The sequence below is a fragment of the Vulpes vulpes genome, chromosome 1, assembly GCF_048418805.1.
Source record: "Vulpes vulpes isolate BD-2025 chromosome 1, VulVul3, whole genome shotgun sequence".
In the NCBI taxonomy this organism is placed as follows: domain Eukaryota; kingdom Metazoa; phylum Chordata; class Mammalia; order Carnivora; family Canidae; genus Vulpes; species Vulpes vulpes.
Genome location: NC_132780.1, coordinates 14,450,877 through 14,474,331, shown reverse-complemented (window position 1 = coordinate 14,474,331; position 23,455 = coordinate 14,450,877). Strand labels below are relative to the sequence as shown.

Sequence of the window (23,455 nt, the reverse complement as noted above, 5' to 3'; positions counted from 1 at the left end):
CCCTGTGGAGGAATACTTCACGACCATAACAAGGGATCAAGGAAACTCTCCACATGCTGCCAAAGCAAGCACACAACATGCTACCTTCCGGGCGGACAGAAATGGGAAAGAAACGTAAATCCGCATTTACACTTTGCCGTACGTGCACAAAGAACTGGGAAGATATACGAGAGCTAAGTAATTGTGTTTTTCTGGAGGGGAAGCTGGGCTGGGAATGCAAGCATGGGTTTGGGACACTTTCCCCTTACTTTATAAAATGCTTTTTGGAGTGCCTGGGTGGCTAGTCCATTAAGTATCCCACTTTCTTTTTTATTTTTTTAAAGATTTTTATTTATTTATTCATGAGAGACAGAGAGAGAGAGAGGCAGAGACACAGGCAGAGAGAGAAGCAGGCTCCATGCAGGGAGCCCAATGTGGGACTCGATCCCGGGTCTCCAGGAGCACACCCTGGGCTGAAGAGAGGCGCCCATCCACACAGGCGGCCCTCTTTTTTTTTTTTTTTTTTTAAGATTTTGTTTATTTGAGAGAGAGAGAGAGAGAGAGCATAGGCAGGGGGAGGGGCAGAGGGAGAAGCAGACTCTCTGCTGAGCAGAGAGCCCAACGTGGGGCTCAATCTGAGGACCCTGGGATCATGACCTGAGCCCAAGGCAGATGCTTAACCAACTGAGCCACCCAGGCGCCCCTAACCATCTGACTCGATTTCAGTTCAGGTCATGATTTCAAGGTTGTGAGATCAAGTCCCCTGTTGGGCTCCAAGATTCTTTCTCCCCCTCTGCCCTTCCTCCTGCTTGTGCTCTTTCTCTCTTTAAAAAAAAAAGAAAAAGAAAAAAAAGAAAAGTTTTTTGATGACTGAGCCATGTGAACATAACACCTAATTCTAAAAATTAAAAATGTCTTAAATGGGTGGGAAAAAAATTAGGCTAAAAGGAAATTTCATACCTCCCCTCTCTCCCCCAAATATCACCAGCGGCTTCTGCACGGATTTATTTTCCTTCTATTCTGTGTTTTTGAAATTCTCTAAGTAAGCATGAAATGAGATTTAGAGTCTTTTTTTTTTTTTTAAACTATGACATGAGTGGACTGTTCACCAAGAGATCCCAGCTAGCTGCCCAGATACAGCTGGCAAGATGCACTCAAATTTACACAGAATGAGAGAAAAGTGCAGAGGGCTGGCATCTTGCAGCCTGGCCAGGAGCAGAGCGGTTGCTGACCTGGGGCTGAAGAAGCTTCTGGAAGAAGCCTTCCCAGGCATAAACCCCATGGAGGTGCAACTGCAATAGCACTTTCTGGAAACCGTTTGGGAACCAACCAACTAGAAATTTATCCACAGATACAGGCAGTGCCTGGGCACCGGAATACTCATCGGAGTGTTACTTGTTGACATACACGGGAAACCACCTTAAGTATTCACTCCAATGAGGAACCAAGTAATAAATCAAGGTGTGTCCATATAATGAAAAACAGCCCGCAGGAGGCTGCAGCCCCCAGGCCAACTCCGGCTGGCCTGGACTGTGTGGCCTATCATATCATATGACCCAAAGCTGAGAACGGTTTTTACATATTTAAATGGTGGGAAAGGGATCCCTGGGTGGCGCAGCGGTTTGGCGCCTGCCTTTGGCCCAGGGTGTGATCCTGGAGACCCGGGATCGAATCCCACATCGGGCTCCCGGTGCATGGAGCCTGCTTCTCCCTCTGCCTGTGTCTCTGCCTCTCTCTCTCTCTCTCTCTCTCTCTCTGTGACTATCATAAATTAAAAAAAAAAAAATTAAATGGTAGGAAAGAGGGACGCCTGGGTGGCTCAGTCAGTTGAGCACTTGACTCTTGATTTCAGCTCTGGTCACGATCTCAGGGTCATGAGATCGAGCTCTGCATTGGGCTCCTTGCACAGCAGAGAGTCTGCTTGAAACTCTCTCTCCCTCTGCCCCTCCCCTGTTCATGCTCTCTCTCTCACATAAATAAATAAATCTTTAAAAATGGTGGAAAAAAGGGACCATGGGGTGCTCACTGAGCAACCTGCCTTTGGCTCAGGTCATGATCCTGGGTTCTGGGATCGAGCCCCCCCCCCCCCATCGGGGCCCCTGCAGGGAGCCTGCTTCTCCCTCTGCCTATGTCACTGCCTCTCTCTCTCTGTATCTCTCAGGAAAAAATTAATAAATCTTTTTTTTTAAATGGTGGAAAAGAAATCAAAAGAATGTATTGCAATTGGCAACGATGATATGAAATTCAAATTTCAGCATCTATAAATCAAGTCTTACTGGAATACGTCCACACTCACTTGTTTTCGTATGGTCTATGCTGTGATGGGTATCACATAGCCTAGAATGTTCACCATCGGCCCTTTATAGAGTGTTTGTCTGGCTTCTTTTGCTTTGAGGCATTTTCAACATGCCTGGTCCCATTCAAGCACCTGATTAGCATATATTAACTTATTTACTCCTCATAACAACCCTTTGATACAGACGCTATTATCCTCATCCTCATTTTATAGGGAAGGAAACTGAGGCACACAGAGGTGAGTGACTTGGCAAAGTCACCATGTAAGTGACAGAGTCGGGATTTTGGAGTCCCTGTGCTTAATGACTGCCCTGGATGGTGGCTTTCAAACTATACTTAATGCCCGTTAGTAATGGTTCCAGTCATTTTAGTGGTCATGACCAGCACTTAAAAAGAACACAGGAGGGACGCCTGGGTGACTCAGTGGTTGAGCATCTGCCTTCGGCTCAGGACGTGATCCCAGGGTCTTGGGATCGAGTCCCTCATCGGGCTCCCTGCAGGGAGCCTGCTTCTCCCTCTTCCTCTCCTTCTCGCTGCTTATGCTCTGTCTTAAGTAAATAAAATCTTGAAAAAAAAAAAAAAAAAAAGAGAACAGAGGAAACCAAACAAAAAATATCAGTGTGCATCACGCATGGTATTATCCTGTGAAACTTTTGTTTGAGTGATATGTATACACACACACACACACACACACACACACTTCTGTGTGTCCCAGACAGTGATATACAATGGAATTCTCATGCAGGGTGGCATTTGAGAAAAGTCTGCAAGTCAGCGATCCAAGAGATACCGCTGAATGAGCAAAGTAAGATACAGAAGGGGGCTGGTGTGCTCCTGTGTGTAAAAAGGGAAAATGCATGCCCACATGTGCACACGCAGGCTGTCACAAGTATCTGGCTCTGAGTTCAGACAATGAGGGATGCCTGCCACGTGCACAGGAGTGGTTCCCAACCTGGGTGAATCCATCCCTCAGGCGACACATGGCAATCTCCGAGGATCTCCATGGTCATCCCAACGGGAGAAGGGGAGCTGCTGGCACCGTGTCTGAAGGCCAGGAATGCTACTCAGCAGGCAACAGGGCACAGGACTGTCATTCATAAATAAATAAATAAATAAATAAATAAATAAATAAATAAATAAATAAATAGGAGAGGGGTGGGTGTTTATGGGGAAAGGGCCTGAAATCCCACGAAAAGCAAGACCCACTTTAACTGTATACCCCCTTTTTTTTTTTTAAGCATATTTTTTAAACTGTGTCTGGTAATGTTCTTTGAATAACAACGAAAAAACCTGTGTGTGTGTGTGTGTGTGTGTGTGTGTGTATGCCTCCTATAAACAATACACAGCAGGCTGAGCTTCCTGGGCAGGGCGGTCAGCGTTCCCTCCCAGAACAGACAGTCAGGGGCTCTGTCAAGGGACGATTTATTTCAAGAGCCAGGATATTGGTGACAAAATCCACCCCTGGACTGTGAGCCCCAAGAGGGCAGGGCCAGGGCTGTCTCACCTGTCCCTTCCTGCAAAACGCTGGGCATGAAGCAGGTGCCTGGGAATGTGGGCTGAAATGAATGAACCATGTGATGGTAGAGCTCTGGCCTGGGAGTGCCTCTTACACGCACGCGTGCACACATACATACACACAAGTTGGTACATTGCTGATGTTTATGTGTGTCTATATTTTTCGGTCAATCCACTCACCGACCTGGGCGTTTGTTCATCCATCCATCCATCCATCCATCCATCACCCACCCAACCACCTATCCATCCACTTGCTTACCCAACGAACATTCAAGAACCTCCCGTCACGCCACGTGCTGCCGTAGGCACAAAAGCTGCAGCCGGCCTACAATGTGTCTAGCCCTGTGCTGGCCTGCGGGTGGGTGACTAGGAATCAGCTCACGGGCACGGCTGACCCTTCTTCTCGAGGTCACCCACAGCATCGTGACTACTCTTACTGTTAATGACAGGTATCTACTCGCTGAATGCCTGCTCTGTACAAGAGCCACCGTGAGGTCGGCGGCTTTATTCCCATTTTGCAGGTAAGTAAACGGTGTCTCAGAGCTTTTGATGCTACGTTGGGGCCGGGATTCGCGCTCAGGTCTGGCTTTCTCAAGACCTCAGGTGTTTCTCACAACTAAACTCTAGGTAGGCTTCAAATCCAGGCCCCACGAAGTAGGTAACCTTGGGCCAGCTACTCAATCTCTGTGCCCCTGTTTCCTCATCTATAAAATGGGGATAGTATATACCAGCTCCCCGATGGCAGGTTTCAACGAGATGATGGTTGTGAAGCGTTCTGAACAGCACGTAGACATAACAGAAACGTCACCATTCACGAAGGGTTTACTGTAGTGCCTTCCTCCTCATGCCTGTAAACCTAAGCGAGCTCCGAACTCTCCCTCGAGTCCTCCTACTTCCCTCTGTCATTGCTATGACCACCCTTATCTTTGAAGCACTGTCATCTTGTCCCTTGAGGATCCCTGGGCTTCCATTCTCGTTCTCCACCAAACCATCTTCCAATGGAAGCTAGAGGGCTCACTGAAAATCTTATAATCAGACCATGCCATGGCCCAACTGAAAGCTCTCCAGTGGTTTGGCCAGTCCAAACTCAATGGCCCACGAGGCACTGCCAACCTCTCTGACCTGACCCCTCCCTCCACTCCCCTCTAGCCTATATTCCATTCCTTGACATCTCAAGCTCATCCTTGCCCCAGGGTCTTTGCACATGCTGTCTCTCCATACCTTCTCTTTCTTCAGGCCTCAGCTTACATACTTCCCTCTCCCTAAGGCTGTTCCTGCCCACTCTCCCTACAGTGGGTTTCTCCTCCTCCTCATCTATCGGGCTATTGACCTACAGCTGAATCACATCTTCTCTGAGAACATTTTCTCCCTTTGATTCCACTGTGGTATGGAGCCAGTAGAAGGTAGGCTCTCCTATGGGTGCTTGATTTCTTCAATAAATGATTTTCTCCATTGATTTAGCCAATGAACGCTTACCAGGCATCTGCTGTGTGCCAGGCACCGTTCTGGCCAGGGGGGATACGGCAAGGACAGAATAGATCAAACTCTGCCCTCATGGACTTTACGGTACGAGGAGAACAGGATAACAAGGAAGTGAGACAGCCGGTCACGTGGTGGTAAGCGCTACGGAGAAATATGAACCAGGCGAGGGTCAGGGAGGGCCGGGCTGTGGACGGAGCAGGCTACAGGGTAAGTGGGGTGACCAACTTGTCCTGGGTGGCCTGGGATGGTCTCAGTTTTCAAATGGAAAAGTTCTCAGGGTACCGGGTAAACTGGAATGGGTGGGGTCACCGTAGGAGCTAGTCTAGAATGTGCCTGTGCCAGGCAGGTGCTCTGTGAACATGTGAAGTGGCAGGGCACAGCCACGGTGCTCGGGGGAGACTCTATGGACCCCCCAAGTACAGCTGACCATGGGAGGTTTGGGGAGGGGAAGCCGCTGGCCTGAGGGACCTAGGCCTGCATCTGACCCATTCCAGAGACACTGCTTCCAGCTTGAGTGGCTCACAGGCCAGGCAGCTCCTGGCCTCCTGTCCCTCCCCCATTTCTGCTTCTTTCTCCTCCTGGCGGAGAGATGGCCTGATGCCATCTTGGCCCTGTGTTCAAAACTACGCCTCTGGGCCGGATCCTGCTCTACCCCACCACGACAATAAAATAATAATGGTAAGAGCAAGTGTTTATCGAGGCTGACGCTGTGCTAAGCATATGCCAACTCACTCCCCACAGGCCTCGAAGAAACCGTTATTTCCATTTTTCAGATGAAGAAATCAAGGTTCAGCAGCCACGGGGAAGTGTTCAGGGTCAGCACAAGGCCAGGGACATACTAACTGCCTTCCTTCCCCAAATAATCTTAAAGAAACTGGAAAGAAGAAACTGGTTGCTTAAGGTCACATGGCAAGCAGCAGAACCTGAGAGTGAAATCACAGCTGTTTAAGGCCAAAGCCCATGCTGCTTTCTGCCATACTGACCTTGCTGACATCATTCCCCCTCCCACCTCATCTACCTATCCGCCAGTCCTTTCTGAATGAGTACAATATCCACCCCCACCACCACCCCCAAAATAAAAAGTAGCCCTCTCTGAATTCTCATGTGCCTATGACTCATATGAGACAAAGGCTAATTTTCTTAATATGTAAAGAGTTTCTAAAAATCAACAAGAAAATGACCAGTGACCCAGATTTTAAATTTGGCAAGAGGTACAAGAAGCCAACTCCACAGAAAACATAAATAGCTCTAAATCTACGAAAGCCTGCCCAACCTCATTCACAGTATGAAAAGTAGGTTTCCTACTTTTTACCTACCAGACTGGCTAAGTTCAAGACACTGCTGAGGTTGTGGGAAAACCAGGCATAGGCAAATACTGCTGCTAAAGGGTAAACCGATTTATACTCCACAGAGGACAATCTGGCAGCATCTGTCAAAACTGCAAGTGCAAATGGCCTTTGACATACCCAGCACTTGCCTCTTTAAGAACATACCCTACAAAGTGACATACGTACAGTCATTCTTCGCAGCTTCATTCAACACAGCTAAAGATTGGAAGTGACCTAACTGCCCAACAAGGACTGGGTAAATCAATAACAGTGGAGTACTGTGTGGTCCTGTGAAAGAATGATGTACCGTCTCTCTCGAAAGGAAACTTTAAACGATAAAAAGATGCAAAACTGAATGCAGAGTATGCACCATGTTTACAAAAATGGGAGGGAGAGAATCCAGGTGCCATTTTCCTTGTCCATGTGTGGAAAAGGATGCAAGAAACTGCCCTTGGGGAGGGAAAGCAGGAGGCTGTGGTTCAGGAGCAGGGGCTTCTCAGCTAGAACTTTGATAGCTTTTGAGATCTGAACCCTCTGAATGTACCACTGATCCAGATCCGAAAATAATTCGAGGAAAGAACTGCCTGCTGTGTGCACCTCTGCCTAGAGTGTGGGCTCCCCCAGGTCTGGCCCTGGTCTTAGGAGTCCGGGACTGTCAGAAGACCCTCAGGAAATATCTGGGGAGTGAAGGAGCACCCTTCCCAAGCCAGCAAGACAGAGAGGCAGGCGGGGCAGCCAGAGCAGCGAGGAGGGAGCGAGAGGAGGGGCGGCAGGGGCGAGCTCGGTCTGAGCTGGGACAGAGGCTGCCGGGGTTCATCTACCTGGGGGGCCGGCGCTGGGGAAGCCTGGCTGTCGGGGGCCTGAGGGCCGAGGCCAGCTCCTTTGGCGATGGGGGTGCTCGGGGCTGGGTCTTGGGCGGGAGGCGGGGCGCTGACTATGACCGAGGCGGGCACGGAGAGGTGGGGCCCGTCTGCAGAGAGGGGCTGCTGGCTCCTCTCCTGAAATGGGCAGCCCGCACAGGGTCAGAAGGCTGCCCCACGGACCCGCAGCCTCCCCTCCCCACCCCGAGACCCCGGCCTCCCCGAGGCTCCGGAGAAGGGGGTGCTGGGAACCGGGCAGAGGGGCACAGAGAGGCTGGGTGCAGAGGCCAGGGAGGCTAGGAGCCCCGGGGTCCAGGCACCAGGGAGGCCGCAGCCCCAGTCCGGTGCCCCCTTTTCCCCATCGATCTTCAGCTCCACCTCGCCCGCAGCCTCCGGCCCCATCTGTCCGAGTCTTGCCCACTCCCTCTGTGATTCCCATGCCCTCCAGCAGGAGGTCAGATGCCAGTCGGCCAGCCGGGGAGGCCCCCTCCTTGTCTGTCAGCACCTGTCACCCCAGGGCTTCCCCCTAGGGGATGTGCATCCTGGGAGCAGGAGTGCCACCTCTGAGATGCTCTCCCTAGCCCACCAGACCCTCCCCAGTCGCCTCCACCACACAGTTGTCGCTCCAGCTCCTGGCCCGTCTCCACCGCAGCCCCCTGTCCCTACCCTGTTCCCCCTTACCCCCCACTTCCCTGCCAGCCCAGCCCCAGTTACCTGAGGCAGGAACATCTGCAGGGAGTCCTGAGTGAGGATGGCCGTGGTGGCGGCAGAGGGCGGCTGTCCCAGGACGATCTTCTCGGGGCTGGACGCCAGGCCTGGGCTGGGCTGGGGGGTGGTGGCCTGAGGCGGTGCGGTGGCCTGAGGGGTAGGGGCCTGTGGGGGTGGCGGCGGCTGCTGCTGCTGTGGCTGCTGCTGCGCAGGTGGCGGCGGCTGGAGGCCCAAAGGCAGTGGGGTGCTGACCGCCGGCGGCGCCTGGGGGGCCGTCTGCACGGCGAGGACAGGTGCGGCCTCTCCGGCGGCGGCAGGGGTGGCCGGCTGCACCAGCCCATCAGGGGCGTTGAGCATGGCCACGGCGCTGGGGGGCAGGGTGACCCCCTGGAGGACGGTAGTGGCAGCGGGGCCGGTGGGCGCTGGCTGGCTCTGCGTGGGCAGGCTGCCCGCGGCCAGTGACACGGGCATCTGGAAGAGTGCCGGCTGGCCCACCTGGATGGGGGCGGCCGAGAGGATGTGGGCCGCGCTGTGGGTCCCGGAGTGGGGGGCCAGCACGGGGCCCAGGCTCAGCGGACCCGCCAGGTTCTGGTTGGTGAGGATGGGGTTTGCGATGAGCTGTCCGCCCGCGTGGGGGGCCGCGGCCGCCAGGATCTGCCCCCCGACATTGGTGGGCAGGGCCGAGAGCGTCTGGGGGAGCTGGACGGCGGGCGCGCCGGGCAGCAGGAACTGGTTCTGGCCCGGCAGCATGTGCTGGGCGGGGATGACGATGCTGCTGCCCTGGTTCAACAGGTGGACGCTCATGGGCTTGCTCAGGGCCCCGGGGGGCTGCGGCGGGGCGGCACCCGTCGTGGTGGCCGGAGGCTGCTTGAAGACATTGGCCGGCAGGGCAGGCGCGGGGAAGCCCGACAGCACCACGTTCTGGCCGGCCTTGCCCGCTGCCATGAAAGTCAGGTTCTGGGGGGCCTTGGGCTGCTGCGGGAGGCCCCCGGCCTCGCCCTGGATGGTGAGTGTGGTGCCCGCAGGGGCGAACGGCTTGGGTGTCAGCTGGTAGAGCTTGGGGGGCAGCACGCCGGCAGGCTTGGGCTGGATGGGCGTGGGCGTGCGATGCAGGATCACGTTGGGCGCCGGAACCAGCGGCGACGTGCCGAGGCCGGGGGCCACCGCCAGCGGCTGCCCCGAGGGCGCCCCGCTGGCCGCCGCTGTGGCAGCTCCCGCCCCTCCGAACACCGAGTTCCCATTGAGCGTGGTGGCCACGGCGGTGGGGAGGTTCTTCTGAATGACCAGGCCGGCCCCCTGGGGCGAGACGCCGGCCGATGCCAGGGTCACCGGCTCCGAGGGGCCGGCCGCCGAGGCCAGATAGCCGCTGACGGGCACCTGCTTGGCCAGGAGCTGGGAGGTGGGCGGGTTGAGTGCCATGACGGGCTGGCCCACCACCTGGATGGGCGCCAGGCCGAGTGTGGCCGCCGTGGCACCCCCGGGACTGCCGTTGGGCAGGCCCTGGAGGCCCGGGATGGGCTGCAGGGTCACATTGCCCAGGCCCACGGGCTGCAGGAAGGGCTGGACGCTCAGGGCTTTGTTGACCACGTCCTGGGGTGGCACCAAGGCCTGGTGGGTCAGCACGGTGGGCGGGGCCTGCAGCCCCAGCAGGTCGGTGCCGCCCGGGAACAGGGCCTGGGGCCCAGCGGCCACGGCAGCGGCCCCACCAGCACCGGCCGGGCCTGCTCCACCATCGGCGGGCTGGAGGGTGGGCAGCTGGAAGGGGCCCAGGTCCAGCTCGGCCTCGGCCTCAAGTGTCTGCTCAGTGATATTGGCCTCTTGGAGGCTCTGCTGGAGGATGTCGCAGGGCTGGTCGGCGCCTCCACCACCCCCGCCGCCCCCTGCGGCAGGAGAGCCCAGGATCGCATCTTCCAGGAAGTCTAGGTCCACGCTGGGGGCTGGCTGCGTGGGCTCTGGGCTCAAGTGGTTGCCAGAAGCTTCTTGCACATGGAGCTGGAGACGGGGTAAGGTGGAAAAGGAAGAGCAGAGATTAGCAAGCGGCTGGTTCGGGGCACAGCCAAAGCAATAGGACCCTGGTGCCTGTGCAATATGGGTGGAGGAGAGAAGATTCCAGCTGGAAGTGGCCAGACCTAGGGTCGAATGCCAGCACCACCATGGCTTAGCCATACAACCTGGGGCCTGCTTACTCTGGCCCCTCCCTCTGTACCTATGAATAGAATGGAATAAAAGACGTCCTTTAAAGAGCCATAAAGGCCCATCATACTTACCTGCAATCCCACAGCTTGAAAAGGCTCTGAAAACTGCAAATGTCTTCCTAACTCATTTTGGTGGCAAAACCTGACCAAAAGTGACATGGGGCGCTCAGGGAGGGCTATAATTTGTCCAAGTAACGTGACTCTTCTTGGGTCTGACCACAGAAAGGTGAATGTGGATGTGTTAGGTGACATTCTGCATCACTTTCCCGGAGTCTGGAAGATTCTGGATTCTGAAATGTGCCTAGCCCCAAATGTTTTGGATAAAAGACCACGGCTGTGCTAAAGACAGCAACAGCTACTGCTGTGAGCCTGCCTTTGCGCCCGCGGCGCTGGGAATGACATGTCTACAGTGTCTTCCACATTGTCCGGGATCACAGTCCCAGACAAGTGCAATCAATCCACACATGAATATCTGAGCAAATGTTACACAAGTGACAATTATACTCAGAGCATGTAATCCCCACTGGTATTTGACCAGATGATAGATCAAAATTTAGCAGTTTAAAAGATTCTGAGGGATCCCTGGGTGGCGCAACGGTTTGGCGCCTGCCTTTGGCCCAGGGCGCGATCCTGGAGACCCGGGATCGAATCCCACATCGGGCTCCTGGTGCATGGAGCCTGCTTCTCCCTCTGCCTGTGTCTCTGCCTCTCTCTCTCTGTCTGTGACTATCATAAATATAAATAAATAAATAAATAATTAAAAAAAAAAAAACTTAAAACTTTAAAAAAAATAAAAAAAAAATAAAAAAAAGATTCTGAGTTAAATGACATGGAGGGCTTACAGCCATACCTGCCACCTTAGCAGGTGTGCGAAGAGCACCATCTAATGTTATTATTATGCCATCCATATTGTTGTCATTGGTAATGGGCTCAGTGAGGTGGGCACTGTCCCCCATCCTCCTTCCCCAGACGGAGAGAGGGGAGTGCTTGGGCAGAGGGGGCCCCTGCTCGGCCCCCCACCCAGAACCAGGCAGTTCTGAGTTCTTAACCACTAAATAACAATGACCAAACCCGCCTCCTAGGACAGTCATGACATTCGCTGACCTCACATACAGGAGGCTGAGAACCTGACCAGGGACTTTACCAGTATTAAGAAAGATGGTAATGCTGACAGTAACGATCACAAAATAAGAACACAGGCTCTTCAGTGTTCCTGACTCTATAAACATAGTAATGTGAGCATGATGTTTATTGGGTTCTACGTTAATCACCTATATTATGAAAGATGAATTATCCAGAATATACTATTACAGTTGTTGTGGGCATTAAATAAAAATGACCAAGGGTGCCTGGGTGGCTTAGTCAGTTAAGCATCTGCCTTTGGCTCAGGTCATGATCTTGGGGTCCTGGGATCGAGCTCTGTGTCAGGCTCCCTGCTCCTCCCTCCGCCTCTGCCCCTGCTGGTATGCTCTCTTTTGCTCACTCTGTCTCTTGAATAAACAAAACACTAAAAAAAAAAAAAAAAAGACCAGAAGGGGCTTGGCGGCAGAGAATAAATGATCAGTGAATCACAGTTAGGATGACCAGGAGGGAGGAGGGAGAAAATGAGGAGGAGGAGGAGGGATGGGGAGAGGAAAGGAGAAGCCACAGAAGAGGAGAAAGAAGAGGCAAGAACAACTGGCACAGCCAGGTATACATTAGGTGCTCATTTAATGTCTACTGCGTTCCCCACTCCGGGCTTTGCTCATCACCCCTGCCTTTTGTTTTCCAGATGGAGACTGAGGTCTGCACCAGTCAACCCCACAGCTTTGCCCAGGTCAGACCCCACGGCTAAGCAGGGGCAGGGACAGGCCCCCAGACCCCCAGCGGCCCCGCTCCCGAGAGAAGAGTGAACCCCAGAGCTGGCATCTGCCTCAGCTCCCCAGGACCACTCTGTACCAACTGACCCCCAAAGGCCCCAAGGCCAGGGACCTCGGATCCTCACTTCTTCCTGAGGAGCCCATGGGCAGAGCCATGGTCGTCCCACTGGAGTCCCACCTCTGCCCCACACTGCTATCAGTGACTGCCTCCCCCACCACCACCAAGATACCTCATGGGCCCTAACACAACCCCATCTGCTTGCCTCTTGCCATCAGGACCCCCTGCCCACCCACTGGCCACCACCAGGGGCAAGTGAGCCATGACTTGATAGCCTGGGGCCCTCCCCAAGCCCTTGGGCCACTTACCCCAGGACCTTCATAGAAGGCACTTTGGGCCTCCCCGGGATTATCCAGGAGGTCATCACCATCGAGCTGCAACAAGAACCCCCCCACCCAAAGTCAAAGGTCAGATGGGCAGCCAGCAGGCCCTGCTCTAGAACAAAGACCAACTTAAAGTTACACCAGACCAAAGGACAACGATGGGGTGGGGGTGGGCGGGGTGCAAGGAGTACAGGAAACTCCACCTCCAGAAGAGAGGCCTGAAAGAAAGAGGCTTGGCAGCATGTTCAAAACCCAAGGTACTGGGACGCCTGGGTGGCTCAGCGGTTGAGCCTTTGGCTCAGGGCATGATCCCGGGGCCCTGGGATCGAGTTCCGCATCAGGCTCCCCGCAGGGAGCCTGCTTCTCCCTCTGCCTGTGTCTCTGCCTCTCTCTGTCTCTCATGAATAAATAAGCAAAATCTTAAACAAAACAAAACAAATAAACAAAAAAACCCAAAAACGTGTTCCCAGCACTGAGTCCTAGGCTCTCCGGACACACCTGCCTTGAACTCTAGAATCTGGCCTCTGTGCCTTGGCCCAAGCTGTACCCCTGCTTTCACACTTCACCTCTCCAGCAGCACATCCTTCAGGACCGGTCACATTTGCCACCTCCTCCCAACAACCCCCTGTCCCACCTAAGTCGCACCTTTCTCTTCGTGCCCGAAGTACCCAGTATACCCCATCATCTGGTCACCCAGAGCGCCAGAACAGAGCCTGTTCCCGAAGGGCAGGGACCTGTCTGACCCCCAGAGGCGTCTCTAGCACCTAGAACACAGCCCAGCGTACACATAAGTGCCCACTGAATGTCTGTCTATAGCTGAGCCTCCCCAGCTTCTCTCTGGACGTCTCTCCAGAACTGCAGCCTGGCATGCCCAACAAGCCCCCTTACCCTTGTGGAGTGGGCTTCAAGTTCCCAACCTCTAGAGACACAATCCACTTGGCGGCTTGGGCCCAAATCCAGGAGCCACTCTGACGCTCTCCTCCTCGACATCTACTCCACCAGCAGGTCTAGTTGACCCTGCCTCCCTGGCAGAGCCCAAAGCCAGCGCCTGGCACCCCCTCCGCTACCTGCCCCACGCCTCTGGCCAGCCTCATCCCACTTGCACTCGCCCCTGCTCCACAAATCATCTGATGCTTCTCCTTCCAAGACCCGGGGCTCTGTTTGCTCCCTGGGAGTGTGGGCCAGCTTGGTGACTTGCTTCCAATGAATACAAGGTGACAAAAGTGGTGATGTGTGACTTCAGAGACGAGATCATAAGAGGCACTGAGCTTCCTCCTGGCTGTTCCCCTCGGGTCACTCACTCTGGGGGAAGCTGGCTGTCATGTTGTAAGGACGCTCAAGGATTGTGCAGGGAGGACAATGTGGGGAGGCCCAGAGGCCTCCAGCCAACAGCCTGGGAATGAATCAACTGGGATGCACGTCCTCTGGACCCGGACAAGCTGTCAGGTGACAGCAGCTCCAGCTAACATCCTGCCTCAACCTCTGGAGTGCCCCTGTGCCAGAAGCACCCAGCTAGGCTGCTCCCCAAGTCCTGAGCCTCAGAGACTGGGAGAACATTGACAAATTGTTTCGGAAGTGTCAGGATACTTTGTTACACAGCCCTAGGTAACCCATACAACTCCTCATGGCTCCACCCTTCCACTCTTCCTTGCTCTACTCTTAGGCCCTGTGTGACCTGTGACTTCTTACCACTTAGCCTCACCGCTTCCAGACTCCCTTTGGGTCTGGCCCCACCAGCCTTCTTTGTTTCTGGAATGTGGCAAATTTTCCAGCATTTTCACCCGCCCCTCCCCTGGCCCAAGCACCATGGATGCCTGCCTCCCTGTGATCCTTCAAGGTCACCTCTCTGCCCACACTAGCACAAGAGGCCCCTGCCCCTGCCCCCACCATTCGTTTTGTTTTAAGCCATTTTTGTTGTGCAAGTGACATGCTTATTTCTTCTCCTGCTCTGCAGGGTTCTGTCCACCTACCGCCTCTGGAAGTTACTGCTTTATTTAACCAAGGAAATGTGTACAGCGTGAGGAAAGGGATTTGTCCCTACCATAACCCCTGGGCCCAGCTCACAGAAGGCACAATGCAGATGTCGACTGAATGAGGGGGTGGGGGGAAAAGGTCTCTCAGCCCCCAGTTCCACAGCCCCTGCCCCAGGGAGGCCCCTGCCTGCCCCAGCACTCACCTTCTCTGATCCATGTAAGAAGTCATTGAGGGCCTGAGGGTCACTGAAAGACAGAAGGGGAGAGACACTGAGGAGGTGAGGGGCAGGGGAGGGGCGACAGGGAGGGTGGAGGGAGCCCATTACTCACCAAATCACGTCTAGTAAGCATCTCCCATCCTCATCATCCATCGCCACTGAGCAGGGTGGGGCAGGAAAGGGGGGGACAAGGGTGACAAGTTAGACATAGGCAGCACACGAGGACCCTCCCTTCAAGGACTGCTCCCTGGGACCAAGGTCTCCGGAAGGCCAGGGTTTCTGTTCCCTTGAGTCTATGGGTGTGGGTGGGGGCAGGGACCAGCCAGAGACACCTGCCTTCTCCTCCTCCCTCAGCCTCTTGGCCAGCATCTGTCCCTCGCCCACAGTGAGGACATCCACCAGGGCAGAGTGAGCCCTGATCACCGGCAGGCCCGTGCTGAGTGCTTCATACACACGTAACTCTCTTAATCCTCATGGGACCCCCACAAGATGGGTCCTGCTGCCCCCCATGCTGTGGATGAGCAAATGGGGGCCTAGAGACTGTCATTCATCTCCCAGCCAGCAGGGGGCAGAGCCAGGCCTTGAACCCAGAGTCTGACCCAGAGCCTGGGCCCAGGCCTCCCCAGGACAGGGCCCAGCCCACAGCAGGGTGTGGCAGGGGTCTGCCTGTCTACCTATAAACCTCTCTGAGTGACTGTTGTGGGCTCCCCTCCCCCAACACACACGTACAAAACAGCCCCCAGCTGGTTAAAGCCTGTCACCCATGACAGTGTTCTGGGACCTCCTTGCCACCCCAACTCCCATGACCCCCCAAGTGCTCGGTGATATAAAGAGGACTCTTGGGGGGAACTGTCACAATTGGTTCACTAAATGATGCCCCGGAGAATCTGATGAAGGCAAAAGACCCTTTTGCCCAAAACGTGTCAGTGGGCTAGAAATGTGATACCCACTTTCCCCAGGTCCATGGGACACACACTACACACCTAATGGGCCTTGGGTCCATAAGCCCAGCCTAGAACACTGCAGGCGACGCTGGCAGGACCTGCCCCCCACCCCCACCCCCATCAATGACTCTCCCTTCCAGCTGGCCATGGGGACCGTCCCCAGAGGTCCTTCCCAGGCTCCTGCTGCACTTGGCAGCACTGACAATAGGTTCTCTCCAGCTCCATATCAGCCCCACCTCTGCTTCCTTCTTCCTGTGTCACCACCAGTTCTGTGGCCTATAAGCCCTGCCCTTCCCGACCAGCCGGGAGCAGGGGTGGGGGGGTGGGGTGCTGGGGGGCGGGGGGGGGGGAAGGGCCAAGCCAGGGGACAGAAGGGCCAGACCTGCAAGGAATCTGGCAAAAAAGGGAAAAGTGGGGAGAAAATTCCACCTGCAGCTGGCAAGGAGGCAGGGGGATGGTCCAGATGACCCAGGGGGCCCAAGGCCGGAGAGGGAGGGGCGGAAGGGTGTTGCTAATAAGCCAGGCTCTGCCAAAAAGGAGTGTTCCTTCCAACACCCACGATTGTTCCTTCCTCACCTGGGCCCTGCTAGGTGGAATGAGGGACACGCCCCCCCCGGGGGGCACAAACTGGGACCCTCGGCTGGTTACCTGTGCTACAAACGAATCATGAAGGGAAGGAGGGGTTGTCCACTCCAGGTCTACGCAGGGCCCCCGGCTGGGGACTTGCGGAGTGTCCTCTCGGGGGCCAGCTGTGGAGAGAACGAGGGAGGCTATAAGAAAGTCAGTGACCAGGGGACAGGCTGGGGGGGGGGGGGGGTGGAGGGAGGAGCCCAGGAGAGGGGTTGACCAGACCACGTGTAAAGGGGGTAAGAAAAGAAGGGGTCGAAAACAAGTTTAATAGCACATGAGACTATACCCTATTACCCTACATGCGACATGCCACGCGTGCTACAAGACAGAACGTCTTATGATACCGTTTATTGACACTCTGACCTATAAAACAGTCAGTTCTTGTTATCCAGGGACTTGGGTGAGCACGCAGCCGTGAGTGCCAGGCGCCCGCTCCCGTCCCCGGGACGACCACAGGGCGGCCTCCGCGGGCCTCTGCTCACATTCTCATCAACCTGTCAATACGCAGCCCTGTCTACTGCTCTTTCTGTCGAGAGACACCTCGTTTCCTATAAACTGTTGATTCGTTAACACCAAAACTCATGGCCAACAGCTCTGGGACTCGTGCCTGAAGGACGCTCATGTCATACACCCCATCTCTCCGGAGGGCACAACCCAGCCTTCCTGCACTTGGGGGTACCGGGTGGCACTCAGCAGAGTGGGAGGTGAACCGAGAGGGCAAAGCGTGGCCTTGCTCTACTTGGGCGGGAATGTGCACTGGGGGCCACTCAAATTTCTCACATGTCTCCAGATGACCAGGGACGCGTGCTCGGGCATCCATCTGCAGGTTGTGCGTGTTGGCAAACAGGAAGCTTCGCAAATATGGAATTGGCTGTGATGACTGTGATGACGGTGCCCGCCGGCCACTGGCTTTAAGGGCTCTCTCCCTGTACCAACCCATCTCACCTTCCCTAGATCCCTGTGAGGCAGGCACTTTTATTAGCCCCATTCTGTAGATGGAGAAACTGAGGCTCAGAACAGTGAGTGATATACCCAAGAGTCCTTGACTGGTAAGGTACATGCTGGGGTTCGAGCCAGGGCAGGTTCACTCAGACTCCTGCCCTCACCCGCTATCCCTTGCACGCTCCTTTCCTCATGCTGTTTCTCTTTTAGAATCTGCAGCAAATATGGCAAAAATGTCAAGAGGAGATGAAGCTGGGTGGCAGGCTTTGTTATCATTTTAAGAATGCTTGGAATAGTTCAGATTCAAAAAAGCGAGAGGAATGGGAGCACCCAGTGGCTTCCCCTCTTGCTCAGGCGGTGCAGGCCACGGAAAGATCTAGAAAGTATCTGTCACAAGACCCAGGGACACGGGATCCTGTCCCAGCTAGACTCCAGGTGCACTGCCATGGCCTGAGGGTGTTCACGAGCACCCGAGGTGCCTTTGTCAGAGCAGTCAGCTTTGTGGTGGTTCTTCAACCTCAAGCCAGCAGGATTAGAGCAAGGAGTGGGTGCTTCCTGACCAGGACCCTCCAAAGGGAGCCTGCAGGTGAATGTCCAGTGGGAGGCTCCTGACATCCATGTGAGAATTTGTTTTTATTCACATGTTCTTTTTATTTTTTAATTTGTATTTATTATTTTTTTTTAAAGATTATTTATTTATTCATAGAGACACAGAGAGAGAGAGAGGCAGAGACACAGGTAGAGGGAGAAGCAGGCACCATGCAGAGAGCCTGACGTGGGACTCGATCCAGGGTCTCCAGGATCACGCCCTGGGCTGCAGACGGCACTAAACCGCTACACCACCGGGGCTGCCCTCATATGTTCTTTTTAAAGATTTGTTTGTTTGTTTGTTTATTTATGAGAGCACAAGAGAGGGGGGGTGGGGGTAGAGATCCTCAAGCAGACTCTGTGCTGAGTGTGGAGCCTGACATGGGGCTCAATCTCACGACCCTGACATCATGACCTGAGCAGAAACCAAGAGTTGGCTGCATACCCGACTGAGTCACGCAGGCGCCCCTATTCGTGTTTTCATTCCACTGGTAATAGCAAAGAAATGAAAGGAGGTTTTTTTGGCCAGAGGGAGATGCTCTGCCTTGTGATGGGGAACAGTGAAGTGAGGGTTTAAAATGTCACAGCTCAGATTTGTGCATGTAGATTTAAAACATGTAAATTTTACCTTAAAAAACTGTAAGAGAATAAAAAAGGGGCACCTGGGTGGCTCAGTGGTTGAGCATCTGCCTTCAGCTCAGGTCATGATGCCAGGGTCCTGGGATCGAGTCCTGCATCGGGCTCCCTGCAGGAAGCCTGCTTCTCCCTCTGCCTGTGTCTCTGTCTCCCTGTGTCTCTCATGAATAAATAAAATATTTTTTTAAAAATTGTAAAAAAAGAAAAAAAGGAATCATCACAATCAGGTGGTAGTGGGCGGGGGGAGGGGGGCAGGTTGAGGGCTGGGGCAGGGGGTAGCGGAACATTGATAACTGTCCGGGCTGGGTGATGGGTACTTGGGAGCTTCACAGTACTATTCTCATCACTTTGTACATTTTGGAAAGTTTCCATAAAAAACAAAACAGTAGGTCAACAATCACTAGGTCTGGCACCTCTGCTTCCCATGTCTCCCATCAGTTCGATGCCAAGAGGTCCAGCACGAAACGATAGTTCTGGAGTTGGAGTCAGGGGTTCAGATCCCTGCTCCACCATGCACGCACAGGCTGGGTGACCCTGGCCAGGTGACTACACCTCTCTGGGCCTCCACATGTCCACTGGTCAAACGGTGTGTGATCATCGTCCCCCTGTCTCATATGGCTGCATCTCCCCCACAGTCTCCCTCTGATTCCCAGGACCTACCCTGGTCTACAAGGTCAGAAATTGGGAGACAGGCCAGAGTTGCTACATTTTGAATAAACGCTTCCAATCCCAGGGCAGCCAACAGCTGTAAAGTGGCTGGGCACCAGCGGCCCACCAAATGCTCATGGCAAGAATTGAGTGCACCTAGACTGATAAAGGTCCCCTGTGGGACAATGGGGTGGCATGTGGGTAAGAGCATGTTCTTCAGCGAGGCAGCCTGGGTTCCCACCCCAGGACTGCCACCTGCCAGCTGTGTGCCCTACGACCAGTTACTTAAACTCCTGTGCCTCAGTTTCCCCATCTGGAATATGTGGATGACGGTATGTCCCCTGCCACAGGATTGTTCCATATGAATACCTTTAATCCTTGTGAGTGGTAAAGTGTTTTGTGAGCGATAGATACTGCTGTAATAATTTCACCTACCATCCTGAATATGATAGCACATGGCAACCCCCAAAGCTTTCTGGCCACAGCCCAGCCAGGCTAGAAAAAAGTCCCCACGCTCAGGCTTTTCCACCTGCCAGTTGCCACATGTCACCCTTGAACACCTGCAGAAGGCTTTATTTATTTTATTTTATTTATTCATGAGAGACACACACAGAGAGGCAGAGACACAAGCAGAGGGAAAAGCAGGCCACCTGCGGGGAGCCCAATGTGGGACTCGATCCCAGGACTCTAGGATCACGACCTAAGCCAAAGGCAGCTGCTCAACGACTGAGCCACCCAGGCAGCCCCTGTGAAAGGCTTTATAGATCACCTGTTTCAGCTATGGGTCAAGCATATGGGCCTACCTAAACCACCAGACACCAAGCCTCTGAATTCTTCCAAGCCTGTTCTTACCCCCATTTCTCAGATGAGATAAGAGGCTACACAGAATGGCTGTGGAGAAGCCACAGGCCAAACACAGCGGAAGAAACGTGACCACGCAGAGCTAACCAGGTATCCTGCGGCCCACAACCCAGCAGGCAGAGGGAGGCTTGAGGGATATAAATGAACCCATCAACCATCAAAAGAGATAGAATTTGAATACTGCCTGGATATTTGCAATATTAAGAAACTGTGATTAAGATTGAAAGTGGAGGGATAGGGATCCCTGGGTGGCTCAGCGGTTGGGCATCTGCCTTCGGCTCAGGGCGGGTTCCTAGAATCCCGGGATCGAGTCCCACATTGGGCTCCCTGCATGGAGCCTGCTTCTCCCTCTGCCTATATCTCTGCCCCTCTCTCTGTGTTTCTCATGAATGAATGAATGAATGAATGAATGAATGAATGAATGAATAAATAAATAAATAAATAAAATCTTAAAAAAAAAAATAAAGTGGAGGGATGCCTGGGGGCTCAGTCGGGGAAGCGTCCAACTCTTGATCCCAGCTCGGGTCTTGATCTCATGATCATGAGTTCAAGCCCTGCGTTGGGTTCCACGCTGAGCACAGAGCCTATTTTTTCTTAAAAGTTCAAAGTGTAGGGTAGCCCAGGTGGCTCAGTGGTTTAGTGCCACCTTCGGCCCAGGGCCTGGCCCTGGAGACCCGGGATCGAGTCCCATATCGGGCTCCCTGCATGGAGTCTGCTTCTCCCTCTGCCTGTGTCTCTGTCTCTCTGTGTGTCTCTCATGAGTAAATAAATAAAATATTAAAAAAAAAAGTTCAAAGTGTAATAATGGTATCATGTCTTTTTTTTTTCTTTCTTTCTTTTTTTTTTTTTTTTTTTAGAATTTTATTTATTTATACATAGGAACAGTGAGAGAGAGAGAGAGGCAGAGACACAGGCAGAGGGAGAAGCAGGCTCCATGCAGGGAGCCCGACGTGGGACCCGATCCAGGGTCTCCAGGATCACGCCCCGGGCTGCAGGCGGCGCTAAACCGCTGCGCCACCGGGGCTGCCCTGTCTTTTTTTTCTTTATAGCGTCCTTACCCTTTAAAAACACACTCTAAAATATTCAGGGGTGAAATGGTAACATGTCTATGATTTTTCCCCCAAAAGAACCCAGCTGTGGGTGTTTGGCGGTGGGGGGGGGGGGGGGGGCTAATGTACATTTAAGTTCAGATTAATTCAATGAAATTAGGACAGAGGATGTGAAGAAGACATGTCCCCAAAGAAGACATACAGATGGCCATAAGCACCCGAAAAGATGCTCAACGCCACTCATCATTAGGGAAATGCAGTCGAGACCACAGACACCAGCTCACACCCATTCCGATGGCTATTATCAAAAACAAAACAAAACTAGAAAACCCCCAGGAAACAGGTATGGTTGAGGACAGGGAGAAACGGGAACCCTGGGTGGGAATGTAAAATGATGCGGCTGCTGGGAGCAACCGTCCGGCAGTTCCTCGACACAGTAAAACCAGCACTGCTGTGCGACCCAGTTCCAGCAAGCCCACTTCTGGGTACATCCCCCCAAAGAACTGAAAAAGGAGGGTCTCGAGCAGGTATCAGCACACCCGTCCAAACGGCAGCAATATTCACAATCGCCCAAAGCTGGAAACAGCCACGAGTCCGCCACCAGATGAATGGGATATTCCAGTGGAATATCGGAATATTATTAGGGACGAAAATCCTGAGCCAGGCCACCACACGGATGACCCCAAAGGACATCGTGCTGTGTGAAGTGAGCCAGACAGTTGCAAAGAGGCAGCAAGCGGAATGCTGGCAGATTCCGGGAGAAGGGGGAATGGGGAGTTACTGTTTCGTGGGTGTGGAGTTTCAGTTCTGCAAGATGAAGGGTTCTAGAAGCGGACAGTGGCCGTGGTTGCAAAACACTATGAGTCTTCTAACGCCACTGTGCATGCTTAAAAATGGCTAAGGTGGTGGTGGTGGGGGTGCCTGGCTGGCCCAGCTGGCAGAGCATGCGACTCCTGATCTCAGGGTCATGAGTTCGAGCCCCACCTTGGGTGGAGAGGTGATATAGATAAATTTTTTAAAAATGGCTAGGGTGTTAAATTTTATGTGTATTTTTTTACCATGAAAAAAATTTTTTTTAAAAAGGAGAATGAGGGGCACCTGGGTGGCTCAGTGGTTGAGTGCCTGCCTTCGGCTCAGGTCGTGATCCCGGGGTCCTGGGATCGAGTCCCCCAATTGGGGTCCCTGCAGGGAGCCTGCTTCTCCCTCTGCCTGTGTCTCTGCCTCTCCTCTCTCTGTGTCTCTCATGAATAAATAAAATCTTTTAAAAAATTAAAAAAGGACAATGAGAAATAGCAAAGATTTTTTTTTTTAATTCACATAAGAAAGTTAAACATTAACATTTATTCTCAGTTCCACTTGCCACATTTCAAGTGCTCAGCAGCCCCGTGTGGCTGGTAGCTACTGTCAGAGACAGCGTAGATCGTGAGCATTCCCATCGTGGCAGCAAGCTCTCTAACTGGACAGAGCTGGTCTGTAAGAGTGGGAGCAACTGAAAGTCGGGTGATGACGAGGGGGCGGTCCACGGTTTGCTATGCTTTCTACTTGGTGTGCATTTGCAGTTTTCAATAATAGAAAGTGTTTACTTTAAAAAAAAAAAAAAAAAAGACTTTGACACCAAGTATCGTATGTCTGTTCTGATTGCTTATTGTCTGTTTTGTTCCCTGTAGGATGCCAGGGCCTGCAGAAGGAAGAGCTCAATAAATATTTGGGGACTGAATGAACGTACCGAGGGCATTAGACAAATCCGTTCATTTGTTCAAGCAGCCTGCTAGGGAGTACATTTGTTAAGCGCTCACTGTGTGCTCAGCATGGGGTTACCATCATTAGGAGAGACCCTGATGAGCAAAAGCACACCCAATTCTTGAGCCTGGGGGGCATGACCAGTGGATCTCAACCAAGGGTGGCACTGGACATCCCACTCTTCAACACACGCATACTCAAAAGCTTTAAAAAAGAAGTGGGGCAGCTGGGTGGCTCAGGGGTTGAGCATCTGCCTTTGGCACAGGTCGTGATCCCGGGGTCCTGGGATCGAGGCCCATATCGGGCAGGATAGGATGTCTCTACCTATGTCTCTGCTTCTCTCTCTCTGTCTCTCATGAATAAATAAATAAAATCTTAAAGAAAGAAAAGAAAAGAAAAGAAAAGAAAAGAAAAGAAAAGAAAAGAAAAGAAAAAAGAAAAGAAAAGAAAAGAAAAGAAAAAGGGACTGGGACCACAATTCGTGTGCAGAGTTACCAGCCCCAAATTGCCCACGTGGGAGGGGACATATCGTGCCCCTTCAAAGCAGAAGATTTAAGAGCTATCGCATGGCTCTACCCAAGTCCCAGAACAAAGGGGACACATGGGCAGGGCCACAGCCAACCC

At 53.3% G+C, this 23,455-nt stretch overlaps 1 protein-coding gene across 5 annotated transcripts in view; it reads right to left on the bottom strand.

Moving 5' to 3' along the window:
- The window catches only part of BICRA (BRD4 interacting chromatin remodeling complex associated protein), an 83,215-nt gene that overhangs the window by 10,407 nt on the left and 49,353 nt on the right, over positions 1-23,455 (bottom strand). For 4 of the 5 annotated variants that reach the window (XM_072755833.1, XM_072755823.1, XM_072755845.1 and 1 more), the window contains exons 2-7: positions 16,386-16,486; positions 14,906-14,951; positions 14,779-14,821; positions 12,588-12,653; positions 8,174-10,159; positions 7,421-7,597 (exon numbers count right to left, since the gene is read on the bottom strand). In XM_072755833.1, the coding sequence (XP_072611934.1) occupies positions 7,421-7,597; positions 8,174-10,159; positions 12,588-12,653; positions 14,779-14,821; positions 14,906-14,946 (2,313 nt within the window). In that variant the 5' untranslated portion in view covers positions 14,947-14,951; positions 16,386-16,486. The remainder of the gene's footprint in view (positions 1-7,420; positions 7,598-8,173; positions 10,160-12,587; positions 12,654-14,778; positions 14,822-14,905; positions 14,952-16,385; positions 16,487-23,455) is intronic. The other variant, XM_072755839.1, reaches the window with a different exon arrangement.